This window comes from Canis lupus, chromosome 35, assembly GCF_048164855.1.
Source record: "Canis lupus baileyi chromosome 35, mCanLup2.hap1, whole genome shotgun sequence".
Classification (NCBI taxonomy): domain Eukaryota; kingdom Metazoa; phylum Chordata; class Mammalia; order Carnivora; family Canidae; genus Canis; species Canis lupus.
The window spans coordinates 3,143,847-3,167,718 of record NC_132872.1 but is presented as its reverse complement, the minus strand read 5'-3'; the positions used below and the strand labels follow the sequence as shown (position 1 = coordinate 3,167,718).

Below are 23,872 nucleotides of genomic sequence, written 5' to 3'. Positions count from 1 at the left end.
AGGCGTCACGCAACGTCAGTCAGCCGCTTCCCCCTGGTGTATGCACTCCACAGCACATACCCAAGTCGTTCAAGAGGAAGGAGACAAAGGAGATAGCAGAGAACGGAGAGACATGGTGCGAGAAAAATAAACACAGGAGGAAAAGGTGGAGGAGCAGGTCCAGCACGTGCACACACACCCGCACCCTTCCTCCTGCCTGGGGAGCTGCTGGGTTCCCACCTTACCGTCCACGGGGCTTTCTGCCTCACGAGCACCCACGCTCCTGCTCATTTTTTTTTAAGATTTTATTTATTCATGAGAGACAGAGAGAGAGAGAGAGAGAGAGAGAGAGAGAGAGGGAGAGGGGCAGAGACACAGGCAGAGGGAGAAGCAGGCTCCATGCGGGGAGCCCGACACAGGCCTTGATCCTGGGACCCCAGGGTCATGCCCTGGGCCGAAGGCAGGTGCCAAACCACTGGGCCCCCCGGCGGTCCCCTCCCTCATTAACCCAGAGCTTGGGGCCAAGTGGTTCAGTACCTCCTCACTTTGCAGGCCGGGGGATCCGCCTGTCCCCCCACGACCCCCTGCAAGTCTACGGGCTTCTCAACATTCACTCCATAGACGTTTGTTCTCCACAATGTCGCACCCCTTCCAGAGTCCCTGGAGATGGAACCTCCTCCACCAACTTGCTGGCCCTTGCTGGTCAGTGCGATGCAGACGAACCCCCCACACCCGCTCCTAGGTTCCGAAAGCTGGTAGGGCCAGCGGGTCGGGACCTCAGCCGGTCTGCGCGGCCCGCCATCCGGGCTGCCAGGGCCTGGTCCACGCGGCTCCACCCCGCCTTGCGCCGCTCCAGCAGCACGAACCGGGGCTGCTCAGCGTTTACGGCTTATAAACCACCTCAAGGGGCTGGTGCTCCTGTCAAGGCCAAGTCTAGGCTCGGGGCCGCTAGGCCTCCTGCTGTCCGGCCAGTGCGGCCTGTGCGGCCTGTGAGTCTGGCTCCTCCTCGCCTGCCCGCCCGCCCCTGGTCACCCTCAGCCCTAAGCTGCCCTCCGGCCTGGAGGCCCAACTCAGCAGCCTGCCCGGGACAGCTGCTCCCGGCATGTCCAGCCCCCAGGGGCTCCCCGTGGGTTTACCTGGTTGTATCCTGTCATTTAATTTTGTGCTCTAGCAAAACTAACTTTCACGTGGCCAGTGACGAAGGCCAAAGGACAACTGTCCTGGAGGCCTACGGGTAAACCTTACAGTGGCCCACACAGACACCTTGAAGGAAACAGTCAAGGAAAAGAGATGATCAGATAATTAGGGGGCAGTGGGGGTTATTTGACATAAAGAGCATCATAATCATGGCTGGGGGTCCTGACTAGCAATGTATAGACTTCAACAGATTTAAACTAGTACCGACCCCATGAAGACTGTGCTTGGAGGACTCCTTAGCACTGGCTCTCTACCTCCCGGAGAGCAGCCTCTAGCATCCATTTCCAGCTCCCCGCGGAGATGTAGGTGCCCCTCATGTTCACAAATCCCTAGGGAGTACGCATTTCCCATTCCGGTGAATAGGTCAGTTCCTTCTGAACAAAGGCTACTGTTCTCATTTCCACAGTCCAGGGTTGAATTGTAGCCATTAGTGTGGTATTTTAATAGGGATTTTTTTTTTTTAAAACAACGTTCTTTATTTCCACTGTATTGGCCTGTATTTTCTATCTTCTGCAGTTTGTTAAAATTATGTTTTCCAGAAAACTGCCCTAAAATAAAGAAATCTACCACTTACCCATTTGATGAGGAATAAGGTGTAAGTTACTCAGCACAGCGCCCAACACATCTGAACACTCAATATCTATCATAGAGTACAACCGCACCCCGTAACTGATATCACTATGAATACCTTTCAGATGCTCAAATAAAGATGTTAGTAGCCTCAACCATCTCTTATTTGCATCCAGCACAATGCCTGCAACTTAGTGGGTGATCGATGCTCAATGAATATTAGACCCCAGCAAATAAGAATTCAAATCATTAGAAACAGAATTACTATCACAGATAATCCATTTCTTTGGCTCCCTTCACCATCCTGACACGAGCATCAGTTTCAGAATCTTATTAAGAATGGGAGAAGCTAGGGAAAATGAAGTTATGATTTTAAAAGTTCATCTGAATAAATGGGTAAACATGCAAAAAACTCAAAATATTCCCTATTTTACCATTCAAATTCATTTCTAAATTGGAGTTTTCCCAGTAGTTGAAAATCACTTTGAAAATGGTCATTCCCACAGTATTACATTTCACATCCTAGTTCTTACACATACGCATATACATCTGCATGGGTGTGTGCATAAAATGTTTTACTATAAATGTCCTTAAGGACATTTGAAAATGACAAAAGAACGAAAATTATGAGGCCCCAAATTTTACCTTCAGTTCAAACTTTTATGCTCTACTGACTTTTATCAACCAAATGGATATAACGTACCCTAATACCTGATCAGGCCCACGGGGTAGGGGTGGGAGCAAGGTACAGGACAGCCAGTAGTCTGAAAAAAAAAAAATTTCTATCCAAACATATAGTCGTAAAAATCTTCATCCTCCTTTTGTGCATGATAAATTGTCAAGTAAGACTCCATGATGATGCATTAATTCAAGGGACTTCAATTTCATTTTTTCCTTGTAACCTTCAGAAGGTGAAAGTATCACGTAGAGTATTTCCCCACCCTTCTCCCTACCATTTCCGATCATTCAAGGACAATGGAGATCTAGGAAATGGATTAGTAGACTATCAGTGTTATGATGTGTAATTACTTACAGCTCCATGCTAATAAAGCCAGGATCCTAGGACTAGTCTCTGCAAAGGCCAGTTTAGTTTGTATCTGTACCATGACCTGGACTGTACTCCTAACTGCAGACAGCTTACTTACAAATGTGTCCGTCCCACCAGTCACAAGAGAGAGGACCGGCAAGTTGGCAAATGGATAAAAACAAAACTATCTTCGCTAATGGGGCGGGGGGGGCGGGTGGGAGGCCCAAACCCCACATATGATGGGTTAATAGAATCTTGCCCATAAAGAAGAAGAATCACATAATTTTTAATCCTGTGTTAAATGTATTTCAAGTCTCAAGTACCGGATGACAGGAATATTTGACTCCTGAATTTTAGAACTAATACATTCTACACAAAACCACATACAGTCAAGATCCTAATTTGTTACCCAACTTGTGTAAAAACTGCTAATTCCATACAAACATCCTTTTACTTCTTTAATATAAATCTATGCACCAGTTTTTAAATATTTGCCATTAGTTATTTGGTTCAGAATATTGTGAAAAATTCAGCTAGGAAATTATTCATAAAACTGTATTCTGTATTCTTTTTTTATTTTTCAAACAGCAAGTGTCCACATTTAAAATGCAGAATTTGCAAATATAAATTAGTCTAATAATTCATTTAAAAATGAAACAAAACAGCTTCCTGTAGTATCACAATACATAAAATGGTATTATAAACCCCCAAGTGGTAAGGTTAACTACATGACAACAATGCCTGAAGCTGTGAAACTCATTAAACCACTTAATGAATAATAGGTCAGTTTGAAGAACATGTCTATGTTCCATGACTATGCATGAAACAAGCTTTCATTGTATTATAAAGGCTCAGCAATTCATTCATATCATAATATGGGGTCAAGCAAGATTTTATTTTTACAATGACAATTTAAAAAATGCATTTAAACAAACAAACAGAAGTCCCCCCGATTGTTTAAAAACAATTCTATTTGGAGGGTAAAATATACTTTAAAACATACCGACTTACCAGATTTCAATTGTCAGGCTGCTGACTACTGATGTGAAAGTTTGTATTTAAAAATATCACAAATATCTTTAACAGTGAAAATTTCAATGTGATAAGTTTCATTGCAAAGCAATTTTCACCTGAGTAGATTTTGAAATTTAGTGCTCATATATTTGGGGGGAGGTGGGGAAGGAAAGACCCACTTGTATAAGATACTGAGTTTACAGCTGATTCTTTCACACAGATAATCCAGGGGGTTGAAGAAACATCTGCTGTGACCTTCCCAGGACACATGATGCCCCTCTTTCTCCTGGAGATTTGTTCTGACATTATGAATTCTCAGTATCCATAATATTTCCACTTAGTTACCCATTCAAGCATAGCAACCCAATTCATTCAGTTTTATACAACAGTGTCTATATTATGTACATGTTTAATTATCAATAGGAAATAGAAAATAAAAATTTACAGTGACTGAGAAAAGGGTCAGAAAACGGGATAGGAAAAGTAATACTGTATAATCAGAATATCCTATATTATCCTACCAGTTTTAATGACAGGGTTTTTCCTTTATTAGTTGAAATACAAAGAAGGCATAGGGGATCCCAGGAAAATAACACTATATATCAGAAAATTCAACGTGCTCCACCATCAGGATTTCCATCACACATTTAATTTCTTCTGTACAATTTTTATAAACGTGTTTGTCTTTTCAAAATCATCAGATTTCCAGATTAAATTCAGCACTACACAGTATGCCCTTGAAGTAAAATGAGGTTACCTGCTTTATTTGGATACCAAGTTCCCTTCCAGACAGCATTAAAATAAAGACAAGACTACACAGATAAAATCCAGTATAATTCAAATCCAACAATGAAAAATTTCCCCCATATTGTTGCAAAATTCGTTCTACTGAAATGCTTTGCTACAATAATAAAAAGCATACATTACATATAAAAGATACCAGTGTACTAAAAAGTGACAGAAGTGGACTAGCAAATCCTTCAAAGCACATTATATAAATGACTAGCATTTAAAAACATTTCTCCTATAAAATGTAGGTCATATACATTTATAAATTGGCGGTTTTATTTCTAAAGCAGTGATGTGTGTGTTCAAATAGTTAGCTGTTCTGTACAGTATAATATCTACTCAATTCAAACTACAATAGGTTTGTCTTTCTTTGTATTGAAGTTGAATAAATTCATCTGATCAGCTGAGAAATCAAGCTTGAAAAATAAGTATCTAAAAATCAAAGTAGAAAGTTGAGAATTATTGAAATGTAGCTATGAAATATGAAGAGAACTATTTCACAATGGAGCTGAAGTCACCTCAAAACTTATGGGCTTGAATCTAAAACAGAAACAAATATTAAAATCCAAAGCAAACCACAAAGTTAGGTAGCAGTACAGAAGCAGGAAAACAAAACAAAACAAAACAACACACCCCCTTCCTTCAGTGTGATGGGCACTAAGTTTTGCGGTCTTCCTCCATCTTGCAGAAGAGTGGTAAGGCCATTCAATGCTTAGTGAGAGTGAGTACAGATGAAGTCAGATTTAGCCTGTCTCCCCTGCAACTTCAATTATGCTGTGTAAACAGTGTTATGTTCCAATAGGAGGAACAATGGAATTTGCTTATAAAAACTGATTAAAGATAATCATTATTAAATGAAATAAGGATAATTAATAACTCTGAAATGTTTTTAGAACTTTCCTGATGCTACTTGTAAAGTTAGCACTGCTATGTATTATTGCTTACATACAGTACAACATCATATGCCTTCTAACATAAAGCAGTACTGTGATTTGTTTGTACATATTTACAGATTCTTAAAAACAAGCTGTAAAAACATTACATACTTTCAGACAATACAAATTAGCACATTGGTACTCACTTCAAAACAAATGGAATGCATAACATTAATAAACATCATAAAGGAAGACTCACATAAAAGTCCTTGATTGTCAAGACACGTTTATATATAAACTCTAACTGTGCAGAATTAAAGATTCAATCATAGGTACATCCTTATTTGATGAACCATATTTACAGCATGGTATTGCATAAAAAAATAAAATAATGTTTACAGGGTTTTACTTTTTTATCCATTGGATTAAAGAAAGCAACAAACACAACAAGAAATGTTTGTCTGCTTTAGTTTTGTTTCCTACCAAAGTTTAAGTGAAAAAAGGAAACATACGGTTTTATTTGCAGAATATAGCAAAAACAACTGGAAAATTATTTCCCTGAAATAAAGCAATTTGAAACGGAAAAAGTTTAAATTAAATTGCAGTGTCAAAAAGTTTCTCATTGATTATAATAGTGCTTCTTCAAGTAATTCTACTGTGAAAAAACAAGTTCTAGTTAAGATGTTCTATGTCTAAGAAATGTAGTACTACAGTAATGCCTACTTTTAAAGTTTCCCGGCTTTTTTTTTTTTTTTTTAAACAGCCCTTTAAAAACTCAAATTGATAAAATGAAAGAAGTGGCAAAAGATCTAACCTAGCTGGCACTTGCAAGTTTCTCTCCCCTGTGGAAATGAAAGCCTACCCTGAGCACAAGACCTCTTTTGCCTCTCAGAAAGAGAAAATTACCCAACCACTGACAGTCCTCAGCCAGAGCTAAAAGGATGGGTTTCTATGGTATCAAGTAGAAAATCTGCAAGTAAATCCAAAAGATTTAAGAGCCACCCAAATATTCTGAACCAAATGAAATATGTATACAATAGTTAAAAGAAAAAAAAAAAAACCCACAAGCTTTTAGAAGATGTTCAGCAGATATTACCTCATCTAACACGATCTGTTTCCAATCTTCAAACGTTAAGAGTAGGTACTAAGTGAAAAAGCATACTTCACTCACATTGACCCGAAGTTTAATGGTGTGTAAGAGCATGTTTTAATAGAACAATTTGCTCACTGATAGAAATGAGAAAAACATATTGCAAAAGGGGATCTCATATCCTCAATATTCTGATCTACGGCAGCACAAAAGGCTACTTACTTGTACTATTAATGCCCAGATAGAAATGAAGGAACTTTCTAAACTGAAGCGGGGAAACCCAAACTGCTGAGATGTTTATCATATGATGATAATATAAGGTAACTCTGGTAGGCATTTAGAATTTCACAGTAAGAGAGTGATGACTACTATACTTAAATGGTGAGTCAACAAGTTATGCCAAAGTATCACCTTTCTCAAAAATGCTTATAATGTGGTAGAAAAGTCTGCCATTACGTAGATTTAAAGAAATGTGTTGAAGACAGGAATTCAACACCTGAAATTCCGCTTGCATAACTACCATTTTCAGAGGCCTTCCTTCCTTAGCTTACCCTAACTGCTCAGCAATAGAGTCACATTCTAAAAACTGTGCTGGTGATGTTAAAGCAAACATAAAACTGTATACTATACCAAGAACTACATCAAGTTGTTAACAGAACAAAATTTTTGATCAGGCTCAAATAAAAATCAACTCAGGAAATAAATGCCTATTTTCAAATAGTAGTATGAGAAAAATACAAATGCCTATATAGGATGAGCACAGTTCCATCTTTAACATCTCATCTGAATAAAGGCTTCTTGCAATTGTGTGATGTGTAACCCAACACACACCATTCTTAAAAGTCAATAATGGCAGAACTTAAATATCTACTTCAAAGAAGTCTAAAATTCTTGAGAAATCTGGCAGCAAAGAAAGCTGTCAAATAGGAAAATTAATATTTCAAGCAAAGCTTAATAACCAAAGCATAGAGGAAACCACATTAAACATAATTTATACTTATTATCACAAAACACCAAAATATTCAAAATAAATGTAAAAGATGTTAAGGGTGGTGGGTATTTCCTTTGTTCCCTTTCTTTATGAGAACACTCTGGGGATACCATTAAATAAAAGAAAAAAATAACTTAAATGTATAACATTCTATACTGAAATAAAGACTGCAGATCTATATAAGGGCCAATATAAAAGGTTAAAGTGGAAATTAGCAACAATAAAGTTTCACCTTCCAAGGATATTAATTTTAGATTATCATTGGTGCTACATCAGTATGTGCATCATGACAAAGATGTTGGAAATTAAAATAAACAAAAAGTTGGAACAAATTAAAGAGGATAGTAAAATCAACAGAACTAATGTTATTTTCCAAAAATTAAAACTGTCCAATGTGTAACTCAAACCGTCAATTCTTTAGAAAAGTATATATATGTGTTTATATAAAAGCACTATTTATTGTACCATGCTGTATTATTTTAAGACAAAGTATTAAAAAAAAAAAAAACATTCGTGGTATAAGGATAAAGTCTGTAGTTTATTTAGATTTTGAAATGCAACAAAAAGTTTCCGATCACTCATCTAGCTGAAAAAGAAATTGTAGTTACTAGAATTAGTAAACACTTTTGGTTTGTAAAATTGTAATGAGCAGTGTTCATTAAAAAGTAATTCAAGATAAAATAAGCAATTAAAATGCCCATTTCTTTAGTTTCTCTGGATACTGTTTAATTATCCAATCTATCAAGATTCTAGAAAGAGAAGGATTAAACCAGGTTTTACAGTTCCAAAGATACCCAATTTCCTTTTATTGCCAAAATTAAAATAGTCAATTATGAGATGATTATGACACAACCATATCAAACCTAAAAATCTAATTTTTTTTTTACTTTGAGAAATCAAAAATACCAAATAGATTCTAAGTGCTCTATGTTAACTGAAGTGTATATGTAAAGTAAAATACAATTAAGCTTTAAAACGTGGAATATACATTTTGTGTAAGCATTATGTTCTTGGGAATGTAATCTACAGAATATCTTTTTACTAAAACTTCAAAACCTTGATACCTGCACATGAAAAATCATAAAAAATATCTAAGTACAACTGTACAAAGAAACTGACACCAATATGCATACTTCCATAGAGAAGTGAATGCTTCAACAGTTACGTATTTTGGTAAAAGTTTTGAAAGTATGCATATTTTAAAAGTAATTAGGCTTTTAAATAGTGGAGTCTTAGACTATCAGATTTTTATTATTTTTTCTCAAAAAAAAAAACATGTCAATATAATGCAAAATGAAAATCAAGGGTATATGGCATTATCATTCTTATTAAAAGGTGGTTTCTTGGTTTCTTTTTTTCCCCCTATAGGACACACTAATTTATTTAAGCCATAATCTCTTGACATTTAAACTTTTAAGTTCACTCTGTCTGTAAAGTATACTCAGATTCCCTGCTGAAGTGCAATGACTATGCTGAAAAACTTAGAAACAGTATGAGTAAATTTCACACAATTACTAATCTCCTAAGAATGTACAATGTTATCAGTTAGGAAACAATTGTGCGAAAGTCTTTTTTTTTTCCTTTTAAACTCGGTGTAGGTGGAATAGCAAGTTTCTGCTCTAAAACAAGTAATGCATTGCTTCTATAAAGGTGACAACATGTAAGGCAGTTCAAAGAATGCTGACTAACCAAACAAAATGCAGTTATTGGATTATCTTGCTATTCATATCAGCTTAACTGGTTATAGCTCATTGCTCTTAAATCTGTACAGCACTCCATTTTACACAGAGTAACCCCACTCTTGATTAATCTGTTCTAAAGTGCCAGTATTATTTACACATTTTTTTAGCCAAAAGTCTGGCCGGTTGTGGCATCAGGTGAAGACGTCATCCCAGCTCTATTATCATTTACATTCACCAAGGGAAATTCTGGAAATTCAGCACTTGTCCCTGGTCCCCGCAGGTTCACCTGTCCATTGGCAGTGCTAAACTGAGTAGCTATTCCAGCTCTTGATCCGTGATACGGAGCGCGGAAGGGCTGTTCAAAGGAGCTCATTTGGTAAGCTTGGTGGACAGGCTGAGCCTCAGCTTTTTTCTGAGAAGTCACTTGATCCAAGAAGTCCTGTGTGGAAGTGGCAGAAGCATGGTTTGTCTCATCACCTGAAAAGGGAAACGAGTGCTGTGAATCACCAACTATGAGGCCAAAGTGGGACTTATCTGGAGTTGTTCTTAGTGGAGAGTTCATTCCTGATCGGAAGCTGTTGATGGGCATGGCTGCATAGACTTGCTTGTCTATGGAGGAGAACGCTGGCGGATTTGGAAGGGTCTGGTTGTCAGTCACAAAGTTAAGGCTCGGGCTATTCAAATAGGCATCATTTTGGCTAGTTCTGTCCAAAGCCTGCTGCAGAAACTTTGAGTACTCCTGCAGCATGTTGGCTTTATCTGACGAGGATGCTTGGGAGCTTGATCCAACATTCTCTGCCTGCGTGACCTCGGGGACTTCTGAGGAATTTATGGATATGCTAGAAGTCACCTCAGTGTCCGCAACACTGAACGATATCTCATGCTGTCCGTTAGCTTTATGGGAGTAATGATCCAAGAGAGTCTGCAGTACCTCATCCGGAATAACGTTCTTGTCATGGTTACTCTTAATCTCCACATTCAGCGCCTGTGAATCTAATATGGACGCCGTCGTGCTTTCATCAATGACACTGGCCACCGCCGCTTGTGTTACAGAAGGCTGGGAGGCGATGGTACCCACGTTCAGCGCATACTCCCTACTATTGTTACTTGCTGCCTGAAGATACCGCTTCTTCTTCAAAAACTGCATGGCATCGTCATAGTTGGTGCTGCTGTGCACAGGCTTACTGGGCCCCTCTTGCAAATTGTCGACCTGATCGATGTCAGCATTGCCTTCTGAGTCCAGCAAAGCCTGTTTATCCACAAGTTCAAAAGCGTACTTTGAGACTTTACTCTCTTCGTATGTGGATAAGGGTGAAATGGTTTGATTTTGCTCCAGTGGCTGTTTCAGACTTCTCTTGCTATTGATTTTTTTGAGAACCAACTTAGGTGGATGGATTTCTCCTGATGCATCTTCTAAGTGCGATCCCCCAACCGAAGAATGTGGCATTTCCACGGCGTACTCTGCTACCATGTACTCATCCTTTACTTTAGTACTTGAAGAATAAAGAGGCAAGTAATCATTTTTGTCTTTCTTCAGGTCAGATTTGTCCAAAGCACTCTCTTTGTCCATCCCAGATGACTTTTTCTCAGTTTTTTGCCTTTTCTTTTTTGGCAGTGAGTTATCTTTTGGTGATGTAGAAAAGCCAGAATCTTCCTCAGATGTCAGAAGGCCACCTTTGATGGCACATCTGTTTAGTTTTTTGTCATGATTTTCATGGCACATACGTTTATGTTTCAACACACGATCTGTTCTGGAAAAATACTGTCAAATTCAGATTTTTGGCAGTCAGTTTTTTGTTTTAGTTTGTGTTTTTCGTCAAGCAAGAAAAGAAAAGAAAAAAGTAATTAATATAAAGATAGATAGAGGTAAAATAATATAAGTAATTCCAAACTAACTTGTTGAGCCAGTTGTTTATTAGAAATCTAATCAGAAGCAGCTGGGATGGGAAGTTCTTCAAATAGTTCTAGTAGTCACATTTTCTAATTTAAGAGAATTATTTTATAATTTCATGTAGAAGAATTTCAATGTCCATCATACCTCAACAAAGTGATTTTTAAAAAACCCAAACACCAAAACCAAACATTTCAAATCACTCCTTACCTGTAAACAGTATTCACACTGGTAAGGTTTTTCTCCACTATGAGTTCTCTTATGCCTTTCCATGTGATATTTTTGTATGAATCTCATACCACATTCATCACAGCGAAATGGTTTTTCACCTAGTACATGATATAGAAAGTTTAAAACAAAACAAATATTGTAAAATAATGAATTACTTTACCACAAGAATCTCTAAAGAATAGCTCTTTAAAACTGTCATACTCTCCTCTTTTCAAGTGAAAAAATTCTTCCTATATTAAATACATCTTTCAATTTAACTTGTAAAAAATATTTTGCTTTACAAAAATAAAAGACTGGCACGTGCCACTGGAAAGAAAAGTCTGAAAGCAGGCATACTCAACTTCCCTACCTTTCTATTGTATGTGTACATAACATACTCTTTCCATGGAGAGCAGCAGTACCAGGAATTATAGCAATGTGAACACCGTTTCAGTAGAGTAGCTGACACTTTTAATCTTTTTTATTCAATCATATAAAATAATATTTTAGAATTTTTTTTTGAAAAAAGAAAATGTTACCCATATATAGTCCAACACAATTCTTGAGTACACCTTTTCAATTCTTCATTTCTTTTCAACAAATATTTGTGGTTAAATGAAATCTGAATCCTAGGAAATATTCTTAAAAATCTAATTTATTAAAACATAAAAGAACTCAAATTAGAGACTAAGTTTCAAAAGGTTTGTTTATACTCATCCTTTTTCTTAACTCAAACCAGCATTTCTCATGTCCTTTTGGGGAATGAATCAAACAGTACTGCTAATCAGACACACAACTCCTGCCTCACCTCCTCCATTTTATTTTTAAACATTTCATAAGGTCTTATTAGCTGTAAGGAACCATAACTATGGAGATCTAAAGTAGTTTTTACTGATAAAACCACAGTAAACAGAAAGGTGTGACAGTAAGTTATCTTGAATAACACTTTTTTGGGAAGCTATTGTTTCATACATTCAACAAAATCTCACTGAATACTTCCCCTCTACCCATAACCTTGCTATAGGAGATTGAAAGTGTAAGATTCATTACTTGGCTTCAAAGAGCTTATAATGTAATTTGGGAAAACAAGATATACACATTATAAAGAGACAATTAACAAAACTATGTCCAGCTCCAGTTTACCTTTACAACATTGTATCTCACTACTCTTAAAACTTTTCCTCCAGCCACATCAAAATACCTATCATCTTGAGCTATTCTACCTCTGCTGTGGATTCATGCTGCTTCTTCAGTCAAGAATGCCCACCTAGGGTCGCCTGGGTGGCTTAATCAGTTGAGTGTCCAACTCCTCATTTTGGCTCAGGTCATGATCTCAGGGTCGTGATGGAACCCAGGACAGGCTCTACACTCAATGTAGAGTCTGCTTGAGATTCTCTCTCTCCTCTCCCTCTGCCCACCATTCCCTGCGCCCTATGTACTACTCTCTCTCTCTAAAATTAAAAATACATTAAATCTTAAAAACAAAATAAAATAAAAAAAAATCCACCTCTCTGTTCAGGTGCCACATTTCCTTCAAGTATCAACCCATATCCTCTGGGAGCCTTTGCCCTATTCTTCCAGGGAAAAGGTATCTTTATTTTTTCTAAATCTCCACAGAACTTCACCTGTGCCTCTACTATAGCACTCATAAATGTCATCCCTATAATTATTTTGTACATCTCTATTCTACTAGATCACGTTTCTTTTGGTCAGAATTTGAGTCTAAATTGTCTCTACATAGCTCAAAATACTTTGTGCAATTTTTAAATGCCAAATGAATGGCATAAATTATTATTACAGTGATTACTAGGAAAAATGTTACTGAGCTGGTATGATTTGGAAAAGTTTCTTCCAAGTGTTAGAATTTAAAGTGAATAGCACTTTTAAAGAGACTATCTGTGATTAAAGCCAAAGAAAGAAAATGTAGAGGAAAATAACAAGAAACTGAGAATTTAGTTACTATAAAATGTCCAGGAGAAACGGTACCTAAGAAGAGAATTCAATTGGTGACAATTATTTGAAAATTTTCAAGAATGCAACTTCTGTTAAAAAAACAAACAAACAAACAAAAACTTTTATAATTGCTATCAAGTTACCAAATTGTAGGGTTGAAAGAAACTTGTGGTGGTTTTCGAACTGGGTCCCCACAAAGATCGCAAAGGGTGACGCTGGTGTGGCAAATGACTTTAAGCATGCACTCAGATTTCAGGACATAATAATTCCACTTCTGTATACTGGGTTTTAAATAAGCACTCCAAGGATTCAGAGGCTAGATTTAGAGCTTAACCCAACTAATTGAGACCAATTCACTTATTTCACAAAAAAATACTAAATTCCAGAAAAGTTAAGGCACTTGGCCAAAGGGTTAATAAGTGAATAACTAACGAAGTAATGGAAGCTGGGAAAGAAGACCACGTATTAAGAAAGTTGGGAAGTGAAAAAAATGAAGAAAAGGAGATGAGAAGTAACAATTAGGAGGCAATCCAATCAAGAGCAAGTATTGATAAGGCTGGGGACATTGATTTATCTGAAGGCAGAAAGGAAGGAGCCAGTGAAAAAGAGAAATGAAATACTAAACTTAAACTGAAATATTATGGTTAATAACCAAAAGAACAAGATCTCAGAAGGTCTAAGATGAAAAGCGAAAGAAAGTACAGGTTATATTTTGGAAAAAAAATAAAGCATATTTCCATATTTCTTTGAAATAAAGAATGTAGATGATAGAGCTTATCAAGGTCAGAAGTTAAAGTCATTTCTCAAAAGTGAAAAATGATAGAGGAGAAAATTAGTGAACTGATTAGAATTCAATTAATTCTGCATAATATTCATGGACTAGATTTAATATTGTTTAAGATGGTTAATAATCTCCAAGTAGATCTATAGATTTCAAAGCAGAAATTGATAACCTGCCTAAAATTCATTTGTAAATGCAAGGGATACAAAATAGCCAATAACAATCTTGAAAACAATCTTGAAAAATTAAGTAAGAAGACTCATACTTCCTAATTTCAAAACCTAATACAAAGCTACAGTAATAAGTTAGATAGTGTGGTAATTGGGTAAGGACAGACATATAAATCAAAGAACCAAACTGAGAGCCCAGAAATAAACCTTTACATTTATGGCCAATTGATTTCCAACACAGGTGCCAATACACTTCAACGGAGGAAAAATACTCTTTTCAACAATGATGCTGGGCCAATTTGATGCCCACATCCAAAAGAACAGAGTTGTACCCCTACCTCACATCATATACAAAACTTAACTCAAAGTGGATCATAGACCTATGAGAACTAAAACTATAAAACGTTTAGAAGAAAACATAGAAATATCTTAACCCTGGATTAAGCAATGATTTCTTAAACATGACACCAACAGTCCAATCAACCAAACAAAAATTACAATATATTTCATAAAAATTAAAAATGGTTGTTCTTAAAAAAACACTATCAAGAAAATAAAAGGGAAAATAGGCAGCTGCTGTGGGAAATAGTCTAGCAGCACCTCAAAATGTTAAACACAGAATTATCATAGGACCCAACAATTCTACCCCTATATATATACCCAAAAGAAATGAAAACAGAGACTCACTCAAACAGACCCTTGTGCCCAGATGCTCACAGAAGCAGGATTCATAACAGCCTAAAGATGCAAACAACTCACTGTCCACCAGCAAGCATTATGAATGCATAAATAAAATGCGATATATACACACAATGATATATTATTCAAGTCATAAAAAGAAATGAAATTATGATACATGCTACAACATGGATGAACTGTGAAGAAATTACGCTAAGTGAAAGAAGCCAGGGACAAAAAGGACAAATATTGAATGATTCCACTTAGATGAGGTACCTGGAGTAGGCAAATTCACATAAGTAGAATAGAGGTTACCAGGGACTAGGAGAGGGAGGAAAGGAAATTTATACTGTTTAATGGTTAGAAGGATTTTTTGGTCATACAATATTGTAAATGTACTTCATGTTACTAAATTCTATCCTTAAACATGATTGAAATGATAAACTTCCATGTTATGTTGTCTTGTTTTTAAAGTGAAAAGATAACCCAGGTAATGGGGTAAATTACTTGCCAATTATATATCTCATAAGGGAAGTGCATCCAGTATATGAAATGAACACTTACAAAAAAGACAAATAATCTAATAGGCAATGGATCTGAACAGACACTTCTCAGAAGACAGGCAAATATCCAATAAGTACATGAAAAGATGCTCAACATCATTACTAATGAAGACTCAAGAAATGCAAATGAAGACCACCATGAGATACCACTTCACACTCAATAGGATAGTTAAAAACAGATAATCAGAAATGTTAGCATGGGTGTAGAGAATCTACCCATATTCTCAAGACACATTTGCAGTTTCATCTTTTACATTAAATCTGATGTACTCCGGGTTCATCCTTAAGTTCATATGACTGACTAGTTTTCCCAACGCCATTTACTGAGAAGTTCTACTTTGTGTGATCACTTTTTTTTTTTTTAAATAGACACAGGCAAAGGGAGAAGCAGGCTCCATGCAGGGAGCCCAACGTGGGACTCAATCCCAGGTCTCCAGGATCACGCCCTGGGCTGAAGGCGGCGCTAAACCACTGAGCCACCAGGGCTGCCCTTGTGATGGCTTCTTTATCAAAATCGTATACTAGTTCCACAGGTGTCTTTCTAGACCTTCTACTCTATTATGTTCCATTGGTCTGACTATTCATATGCTAGAATGAAAATGTTATGACTTTATAATACTCTTTATCATCTGGTAGGGCTTATCTCCCTCATTGTTCTTGTTTTTGTTTATCCACTTTCTGTATTATTTCATAATTATCTTGTCTAGTATTTGGGGTGGAGGGAAGGGACAGCTGCCTGAAATGTTTATGTTAACTTATAAAAAGAATTGTATCCTTTAGGATGTTGACTTTTCTCATCAAAAAAAACGGGGTGGGTGGGTGGAGGAGTATGCCCTCCTCCCATTTAACCAAATTTTGTTTCGTGTCCTCAACAGTGTTTTAATGATTTCTTCATATGGGGTTTTCTACATTTTGGGGGGATTTTCTACATTTCTTGTGATATATAAACAAGGTACTTTTTTTCTGTTACATCTTCTACTGTGGGTGTATACAAATATATGGTTTTCTATTTTACTGAATTTATTAGTTGGCAATAATTTTTCAGTTGATTCTCATGGGTTTTTCAAGTATAAAATAATATTGGTTGCAAAAATAGTTTTTTTTGCCTCAAATGTTTTTCTTTTGCATACTTTTGCTACCTGTTTTTCTCAAACATTATAATAAAAAGTAATAGTGATTGATAATGTGTTCTCTATCTTATTCCTGACTTTGATACCAAAAGGAAATCTAAGTCAGAATCCAAAATATGGGGCGCCTTGGTAGCACAGTCAGTTAAGCATCCGACTCTTGGTTTCTGATCAGGTCATGATCTCAGGGTCCTGGGATGGAGCCTGTATGAGCCCCTGTACTCAGCGTGGAGTCTACTTGAGATTCTCTCTCCCTCTGCCTCTGCCCTTCCTGTTTGTGATTTCTCTCTAAAATTAATAAATCTTAAAAAAAAAGGAATCTAAAAATGTAAAATAGATTTTAAACAATAGTGAGCCAAGTAAGCACTACCTTGACTTATAAACATTGTAGTCGGATTTTGAACTTATAAACCACCATTATCCAGCTACTTATTGAAAATAAGTGTTCTAGAATAAAAGATCAACAATGGAGATTACATTAAGCACATAAAGACGTTACCAAATCAACTGACTCTATATCAAATCCCATATGCTGCGTTCCATAAAAAGAAAGAAACCCATCATCAGCTTATTTTCTTTCTTATTTATAGCATTAACTTCATATAAGACTGGACAAATGCACATCAGCTTTCTTTTCTTTAAAAGAAATTAACTAGGGTATCAAATGATGAAGAGCCACTCTCTCAAAAACATATTTTTATCATTAAATTTTTTTTCCTAATTTGCCTTTTTACATTAACTACAACCTACATTTTTATTTCATATACATTTAAGAAATATGATATAGGTGCTCTAATGTGGACAAGGAGCATAACAGAACTTTTAGGCAAAAAACCCAGATAGTGCGACTCAAAATTAGTGAAATTTCAGGTAGTTATCTTTTCTGATTTCAGCTATCAATTAAATAAAGACAAAAAACAAACGCTACAGTTCTAGGAACACAGCATGAAGTAGTCTCCCTCAAGTACTCTATTTTTTAAAGTGTCATCTTAAAAATACATAGGAAATATGCATTCTAACCTAGAATACCTGTCTTATTTATGTCTTCATTCTTAACATTTTACTGAGTCACCTACTACGTGCCAAGCACTTGCTGGGCACTCTTACACTTAAATCAACTCTAGTCTTGTCAATTAAGTACACTGTCCCCATTTGCCAGGCTAGGAAACTTTTGCCCAAAGTCATGGTATTAATAAATCAGGCCCAGGAACAAATCCTGATGGCATTCTTTCATCTCCAAAAAAGCCCATCAGCAACAAATGCATCTACCTCATGGTTTCTCTCAGAGCAATCTCAAACTGTGGATCAATAATATAGTAAGTTGCATCCCAGGCTTTCATCAGTTCATTTAGCAAGTACTAAGTGTCTGTCAGTGTCTGGAAATGATAGGAAAACAAAAGGAGTGGAATGGTTGGGATCTAGGTCTTCTTGTTTTTTTCCCACACTATCTGGTAGTTGGTAAGTTTTTACAAAGGAATATACCACCACAATCAACACAATGAATTCATCTAAAACCACAAAGTTTCCTGTTACTCTGTATAATCCCTTCCTCTCGCCCTTGTCACTCCATTCCCCCTTCTCCAGGCAACTGATTATCTGTATCCTGTCCCTATAGTTTATGTTAATTATTATTAGGAATATTTTCAAACATATACAAAAAGTAGAAAAGAATATACTCATGTGCCCATCACTCAGCTTTAATATAATTACCAACACTCCAGTCAATTTTATCTAACTCTTCCCATTATTTCTTTCTTTCTTCTTTTCTTACTTTAAGCAAGCAAACTTTTTATTGGAGTATAACAGCCACAGAGACATTAAAGAAATCATAATCACAGCTCACTGAATTTTCACAAAGTCCACTGACTCCTTTAACTAGCACCCATAATTAAGAAATAGAACATTACTAACATCTTCTAAGCACCATATGAAGCCTCACCTGGTCACAATCTCTCAAAGATAACCACTAACACCAGAGATTAGTTTTGTCGTTTAATAAACTATTACGGAAATCTTAAAGGGTGCAAAAAAGCACTCAGAAGATACCATTATCATATTCTGAAAAGAGATTTATTGAGCTGTAATATATCCACACAAAAGTATACAAATACATAAATGCAGTTCAATGAATTTTCTCAAAGAGAACATACCTATATAAACAGCATCCCACCCAAGTAACAGAATATTATGAGTACAGAGCCCTTCTATTCCCTATCCATCAGTAATCACTATCCTGATTTCTAGTACATAACTCATTTTGCCTTGTTTATGAACTTCAAGTGATTGGAGTCATGCAATATGTATTCTTTGGAGTCTGGCTTCCTATACTCAACGTTATGCTTTTAAGATTTATCCAGAACACCATGTTCTGGATTCTGGATTCTGTCATAGGAGTGTACTTGGATTTATTGATTCAATTCTTGATGGAAATCTGTGTTGTTTTCAATTTTGGGCTATTAATAGTAATGCTGCTTTAAGGTTCTTGTACTTGCCTCTTGGTATATATATGTACACCATATAAGCATAAAACTAGGAGTGAAAACGACAATGTCTAGGGTTTGTGTATTTGCAGCCTTGGCAGATACAGTTGACTATAGTGGATGTCCCAATCTACATACCTGCCAGCAGTATATAAGAGTTCTAAATGATCCACATCCTTTTAAGTACTTTGAACAGTGTGTATTTTTCATTTTAGCCAATCTAGGGTGGTTCAAGTGATATCAGATTGTAATCTTAATAATCTTTCTTATGGGTAATGAAACTGAGTACCCTTTCGTATGTTTACTAATCATCTGGATATCCTTTTTTGGTGTGTTAAGTGACTGCTCAAGAGTTCTCCCACTCTTAATATTAGCTTATCTTTTCCATAATAGATTAATAGGAATTCTGTACATGTTAAGCTTAGTTTTCACTTTTTTTTGTATTTATTCATGAGAGACAGAGGGGGAGGGGGAGAGACACAGGCAGAGGGAGAAATAGGCTTCATGCGGGTAGCCTGATGTGGGACTTGATACTGGGACGCCAGGATCACGCCCTGAGCCAAAGGCAGACACTCAACAACTGAGCCACCAGGTGTCCCAGTTTTCACTTTCTTAATGTAGCCTTTAATGAAAAGAAAGTCTTACTAATGTAGCCCAATTTGTCTATTTTTCTATCATGAGTAGCGCTATCTATATCCCAGCTGAAAAAGGTTATAGTCGTGTTTTTTTTCCCCTCTGTGATATTTTCTAGTGGTATCTTCTATTTCACTAACCTTCTCTTTCATTGTCTCTATTCTTCCATTAAGCCTATGTTATATATAGTCTGTATATCAATTATTTTTTTCAGTTCCAGAATTTTCATTTTCTTTTTTTATGGATTGCAATTCTCTGGTAAAAAAATCCCCATCTTTTTTGCCTATTTTCTATGCCTTTTCTACCATTTTCTTAAACATATTAGTCATAGTTTAAAATTTAAAGTCCTGAGGCAGCCCAGGTGGCTCAATGGTTCAGTGCCACCTTCAGCCTGGGGCCTGATTCTGGAGACCCAGGACTGAGTCCCACGTTGGGCTCCCTGCATGGAGCCTGCTTCTTTCTCCCTCTCTGCCTGTGTCTCTGCCCCCCCACCCCGTGTCTCTCATGAATAAATAAATAAGATCTTTAAAAAAAATAAATAAATAAAATTTAAAGTCCTTCTCAAATAACTATTATTTCAGCCACCCAAGAAATTTTTATGGTTTCTATTTTTCCTCTTACCTTTCTGTGATTCTGTGCTATCATTTGGTATGCACTGAACGCAAAACACTATGTATGAAAAACTATAGAGGCTCTGGATGATGTCAATGTCTTTTAAAGAGGGTTCACCCTTTCTTCTGAGCACTTAATGTAGGGGCTGATAACCTAAATCCCCAAACGGATTAGGCCAGCTTGAGGCTGGGTTATTTTATAGCAAGACCAAGATTCTGGCTTTTCAAAACAAATGCTTTCTTCTCTTCTCCATTTCCTGTCAACTTTTAAAATATGGTCAGTGACAAGCAAACGGTCTTACTACTTTAAAACTTAGTAGCAACTACAATACTTTTACAATAATATTTCTAAAATTTTACATAATCTGTTTTAATAGTACCAAGTCTCTATGAATTTCATTATAGACTTTTAGATTATTCACTGTGAATGAGGATCTTTGCTGAGATTGTGCCATTTATTTAACATATAATGTGGTAAAAGCATTTTAATTGCTGCAAACAAAGCATGAATCTCACTAATTACTTCTATAAAATGAGAATAAACACAAATAAGTTACATGTTAAAAATATTTTCCAAGGTAATTTATTTTCCATGTGATGTAAACTAAATTCTTTTAGTGCTTCAGTCTGGTACTAAAGATTGACTGATATGAAATAAATACAGTTTAATTAGTTTTTAAGATAATAGATACTACATTAGAACACTTATATTATCTGCTGCATACAGAAAATTATTCATAATATTCTTTAAAATATTAAGCTTATGCTCCATATTAATAGGCAGAAAAATGAAGCCTAATATTTCTACCTAATTTTTAGCTTGGATTTCTGTATATTTCAGAAAATAACTAATGTAGATTCATTACCATTTTATTTTTTTCTTATATTAGACTTAGAAATATGAAGTTAATAAAAAAGAAATATGAAGTTAATATTGCATATAAAAATAAAATTAAATGTAACATTTTGAAAAATACCAAGAAGTCTTTCAAGAAAACAAAGAATTTTCCAATCAATTCAAAAAAACAAGTCTATGGGAGAAAAAAACTGCAAATCACATATCTGATATTAAATAAATACATAAAGAACACCCAAAGCTCACAGTAAGAACAAACAATCCAATTTTTTTAATGGGTGAAAGAATCAAAGAAACACTTTAACCACTCCCCCAACTATGTACATTTGCACACAGATGGCAAATAAGCACATGAAAAAATGTTCAACATATTTGGTCCTTAATGAAATGCAAATTAAAACCACAGTGACAGACAAGTGCATGCCTCTTAGAATGACTAAAACAAAGAAATATGACAATGCTAAGTGCTGTCAAGGATACAGATCAAATGGAAGGCTCATAAGTTACTACAGAAAGCAAAATGTGATGTAATACTTGGGAGAACAATTTAATGGTTTCTTAAAAAGTTAAACATACACTTAAAATATGACCCAGAATTCCACTTCCAGGTAGTTTCCCAAGTGAAGTGAACACATGTTCACACAAAAGCTGTAGGCAAATTTTTATAGCAAACATTTATAGAAGCTTCATTCATAAGCACCCAAAACTAGAAACAACCCAAATATACCTCAGTTGGAGAATGAATGAACCAACTGTGGTATAACCATACAATAGAATAGTACTCAGAAGTAAAAAATAATGAAATTCTGATGCATCAACAAAATGGATGACTCAAATGCACTATGGTAAGTGGAAGAAGCCAGACTCAAAGATTATCTCCCATATGATTTAATTTATAGAATATTCTGAAAGAGGCAAAGGATAGGAATTGATGAGGGTTTAACATGAAAAAGATACAAGGAATTTGCAGGAGTGACAGAATTGTTCTATATCTTTTTTTCTCTTTCTTTTTTTGAGAATACAAGCTGGGGGAGGGGGCCCAGGGAGAGGAACAGAATCTTAAGCAGACTCCATGCCCAAAAAAGAACCAAACACAGGCTCAATCTCAAGATCCTGAGATCATGACGTGAGGTGAAATCAACAGTTGGATGTTTTAATCTACTGAGCCACCAGGCACTCCCTCACCCCGCTTTTTTATTTTTTTTTAAGATTTTATTTATTCATGAGAGACACAGAGAGGCAGAGACATAACATAGGCAGATGGAGAAGCAGGCTCCCTGTAGAGAGCCCGATGTGGGACCCAATCCCAGGACCCGGGGATCACGACCCGAGCCAAAGGCAGATGCTCAACCACAGAGCCACTCAGGTGTCCCTCACCCTGCCTTTTTAAGTAGGCTGCATGCCCAGTGTGAATGAAGCCCAATGCAGGGCTTGAACCCCCCGAGATCAAGACCTGAGCTGAGATCAAGAGTTGGACACTTAAACCAACTGAGGACCTCATGTTCTGTATCTTGACTGTGGTAGTGCTTACACAAATGAATATATTTATACATTTGTATATGTAGTATATACGATAAAAACAGTAAAGCTTATTATATGTAAATTGTACCTTAGTTTAAAATAATTGAAAGAAGTCTGAAGTCAGGAAAACATACTTCCCTTAAGATGAAAAAGGTAATGAAAATTTAAACTATCTAAATGTTTATCTATACAAAACACTGGAAAAATTCTCAGCTATTTTGCAAAATGAAATAAATCACTATTATTAGCCTGTCTTCCTCCAAAAGATCGAAACTTTCCAACTCACTGATGAATACGTAAGGTACTAGGAACTAACTGAAGTTCTCTTTTGATTATTTTTACTTTCTCGGTGAAGTAGGAATCAGGTAATCAACTGAAAGTGAGAGGGTAGGAGGAAATGTTGGGAGGTTTATGAAAATAAAGAAGGTATGGAATATTGTTTGGGAGTAAGGTAGGCAAGCTCTTTCTGTAAAAGATCAGATAATAAATATTTTAGGTTTTGAGAGTCCTCCAATCTCTGTCACAGCTAATCAACGCTGCTACTTGTAGGGAGAAAACAGCCACTGACATTCCATAAAAAAATGAATAGGACTATGTTCCAATACAATTTTAATTACAATTAACAGGCAGCAGGTGGAACTGGCCCAAGAGCTGCAACATGGACTCTATGTAGGTGAGCGGTAGATTGAATGGACTAAGGAAATACATTATTTCAGCAGGCATTAAGGACCCCACTTAACAGTTAAAGTGACCCTAATTCACTATAGCTTTCTGTTTTATTCCTGAGATGGAAAGAGTTAAATTTCCCAAAGCTGTGATTTAGCCAAGTGAGTACTCTGTAGAGAGAGAGCAAAAAGCATGAGTGTAAAGCAAGAGAGTGATTGTGATAAATGAAGATAGAATTTAAACTGGAAAGAGGTGATGAGGAAAAGGAAAGCTACTGAAAAGGGGTAGAATCACCAGAGTGTAGGTCCTAGTAGATATAAAAGATTGTTGAAACCTAAGCACAGAAGGCATCAGCAGAAGTGATAGGAGGTGGTGCCTGGAAAATGAGAAACTCAAATCATGAAGAGATTAAGGTTTTGTAGGCACTAGCCTATGATATGACTAAGAGCGAGACAGAATGAACGACAAGGTCATCAACAAAGCAGAGGTCTAAGAACTGAGATGGTAGGACTTCAAAG

General features: G+C 36.3%; 1 protein-coding gene across 5 annotated transcripts in view; it reads right to left on the bottom strand.

Moving 5' to 3' along the window:
- Positions 1-3,649: 3,649 nt before the first annotated feature.
- ZNF148 (zinc finger protein 148) overlaps positions 3,650-23,872 on the bottom strand; it is a 119,678-nt gene continuing 99,455 nt past the window's right edge. For all 5 annotated transcript variants that reach the window (XM_072811819.1, XM_072811815.1, XM_072811816.1 and 2 more), the window contains 2 exons: positions 11,316-11,434; positions 3,650-10,976 (listed from right to left, as the gene is read on the bottom strand). In XM_072811819.1, the coding sequence (XP_072667920.1) occupies positions 9,378-10,976; positions 11,316-11,434 (1,718 nt within the window). In that variant the 3' untranslated portion in view covers positions 3,650-9,377. The remainder of the gene's footprint in view (positions 10,977-11,315; positions 11,435-23,872) is intronic.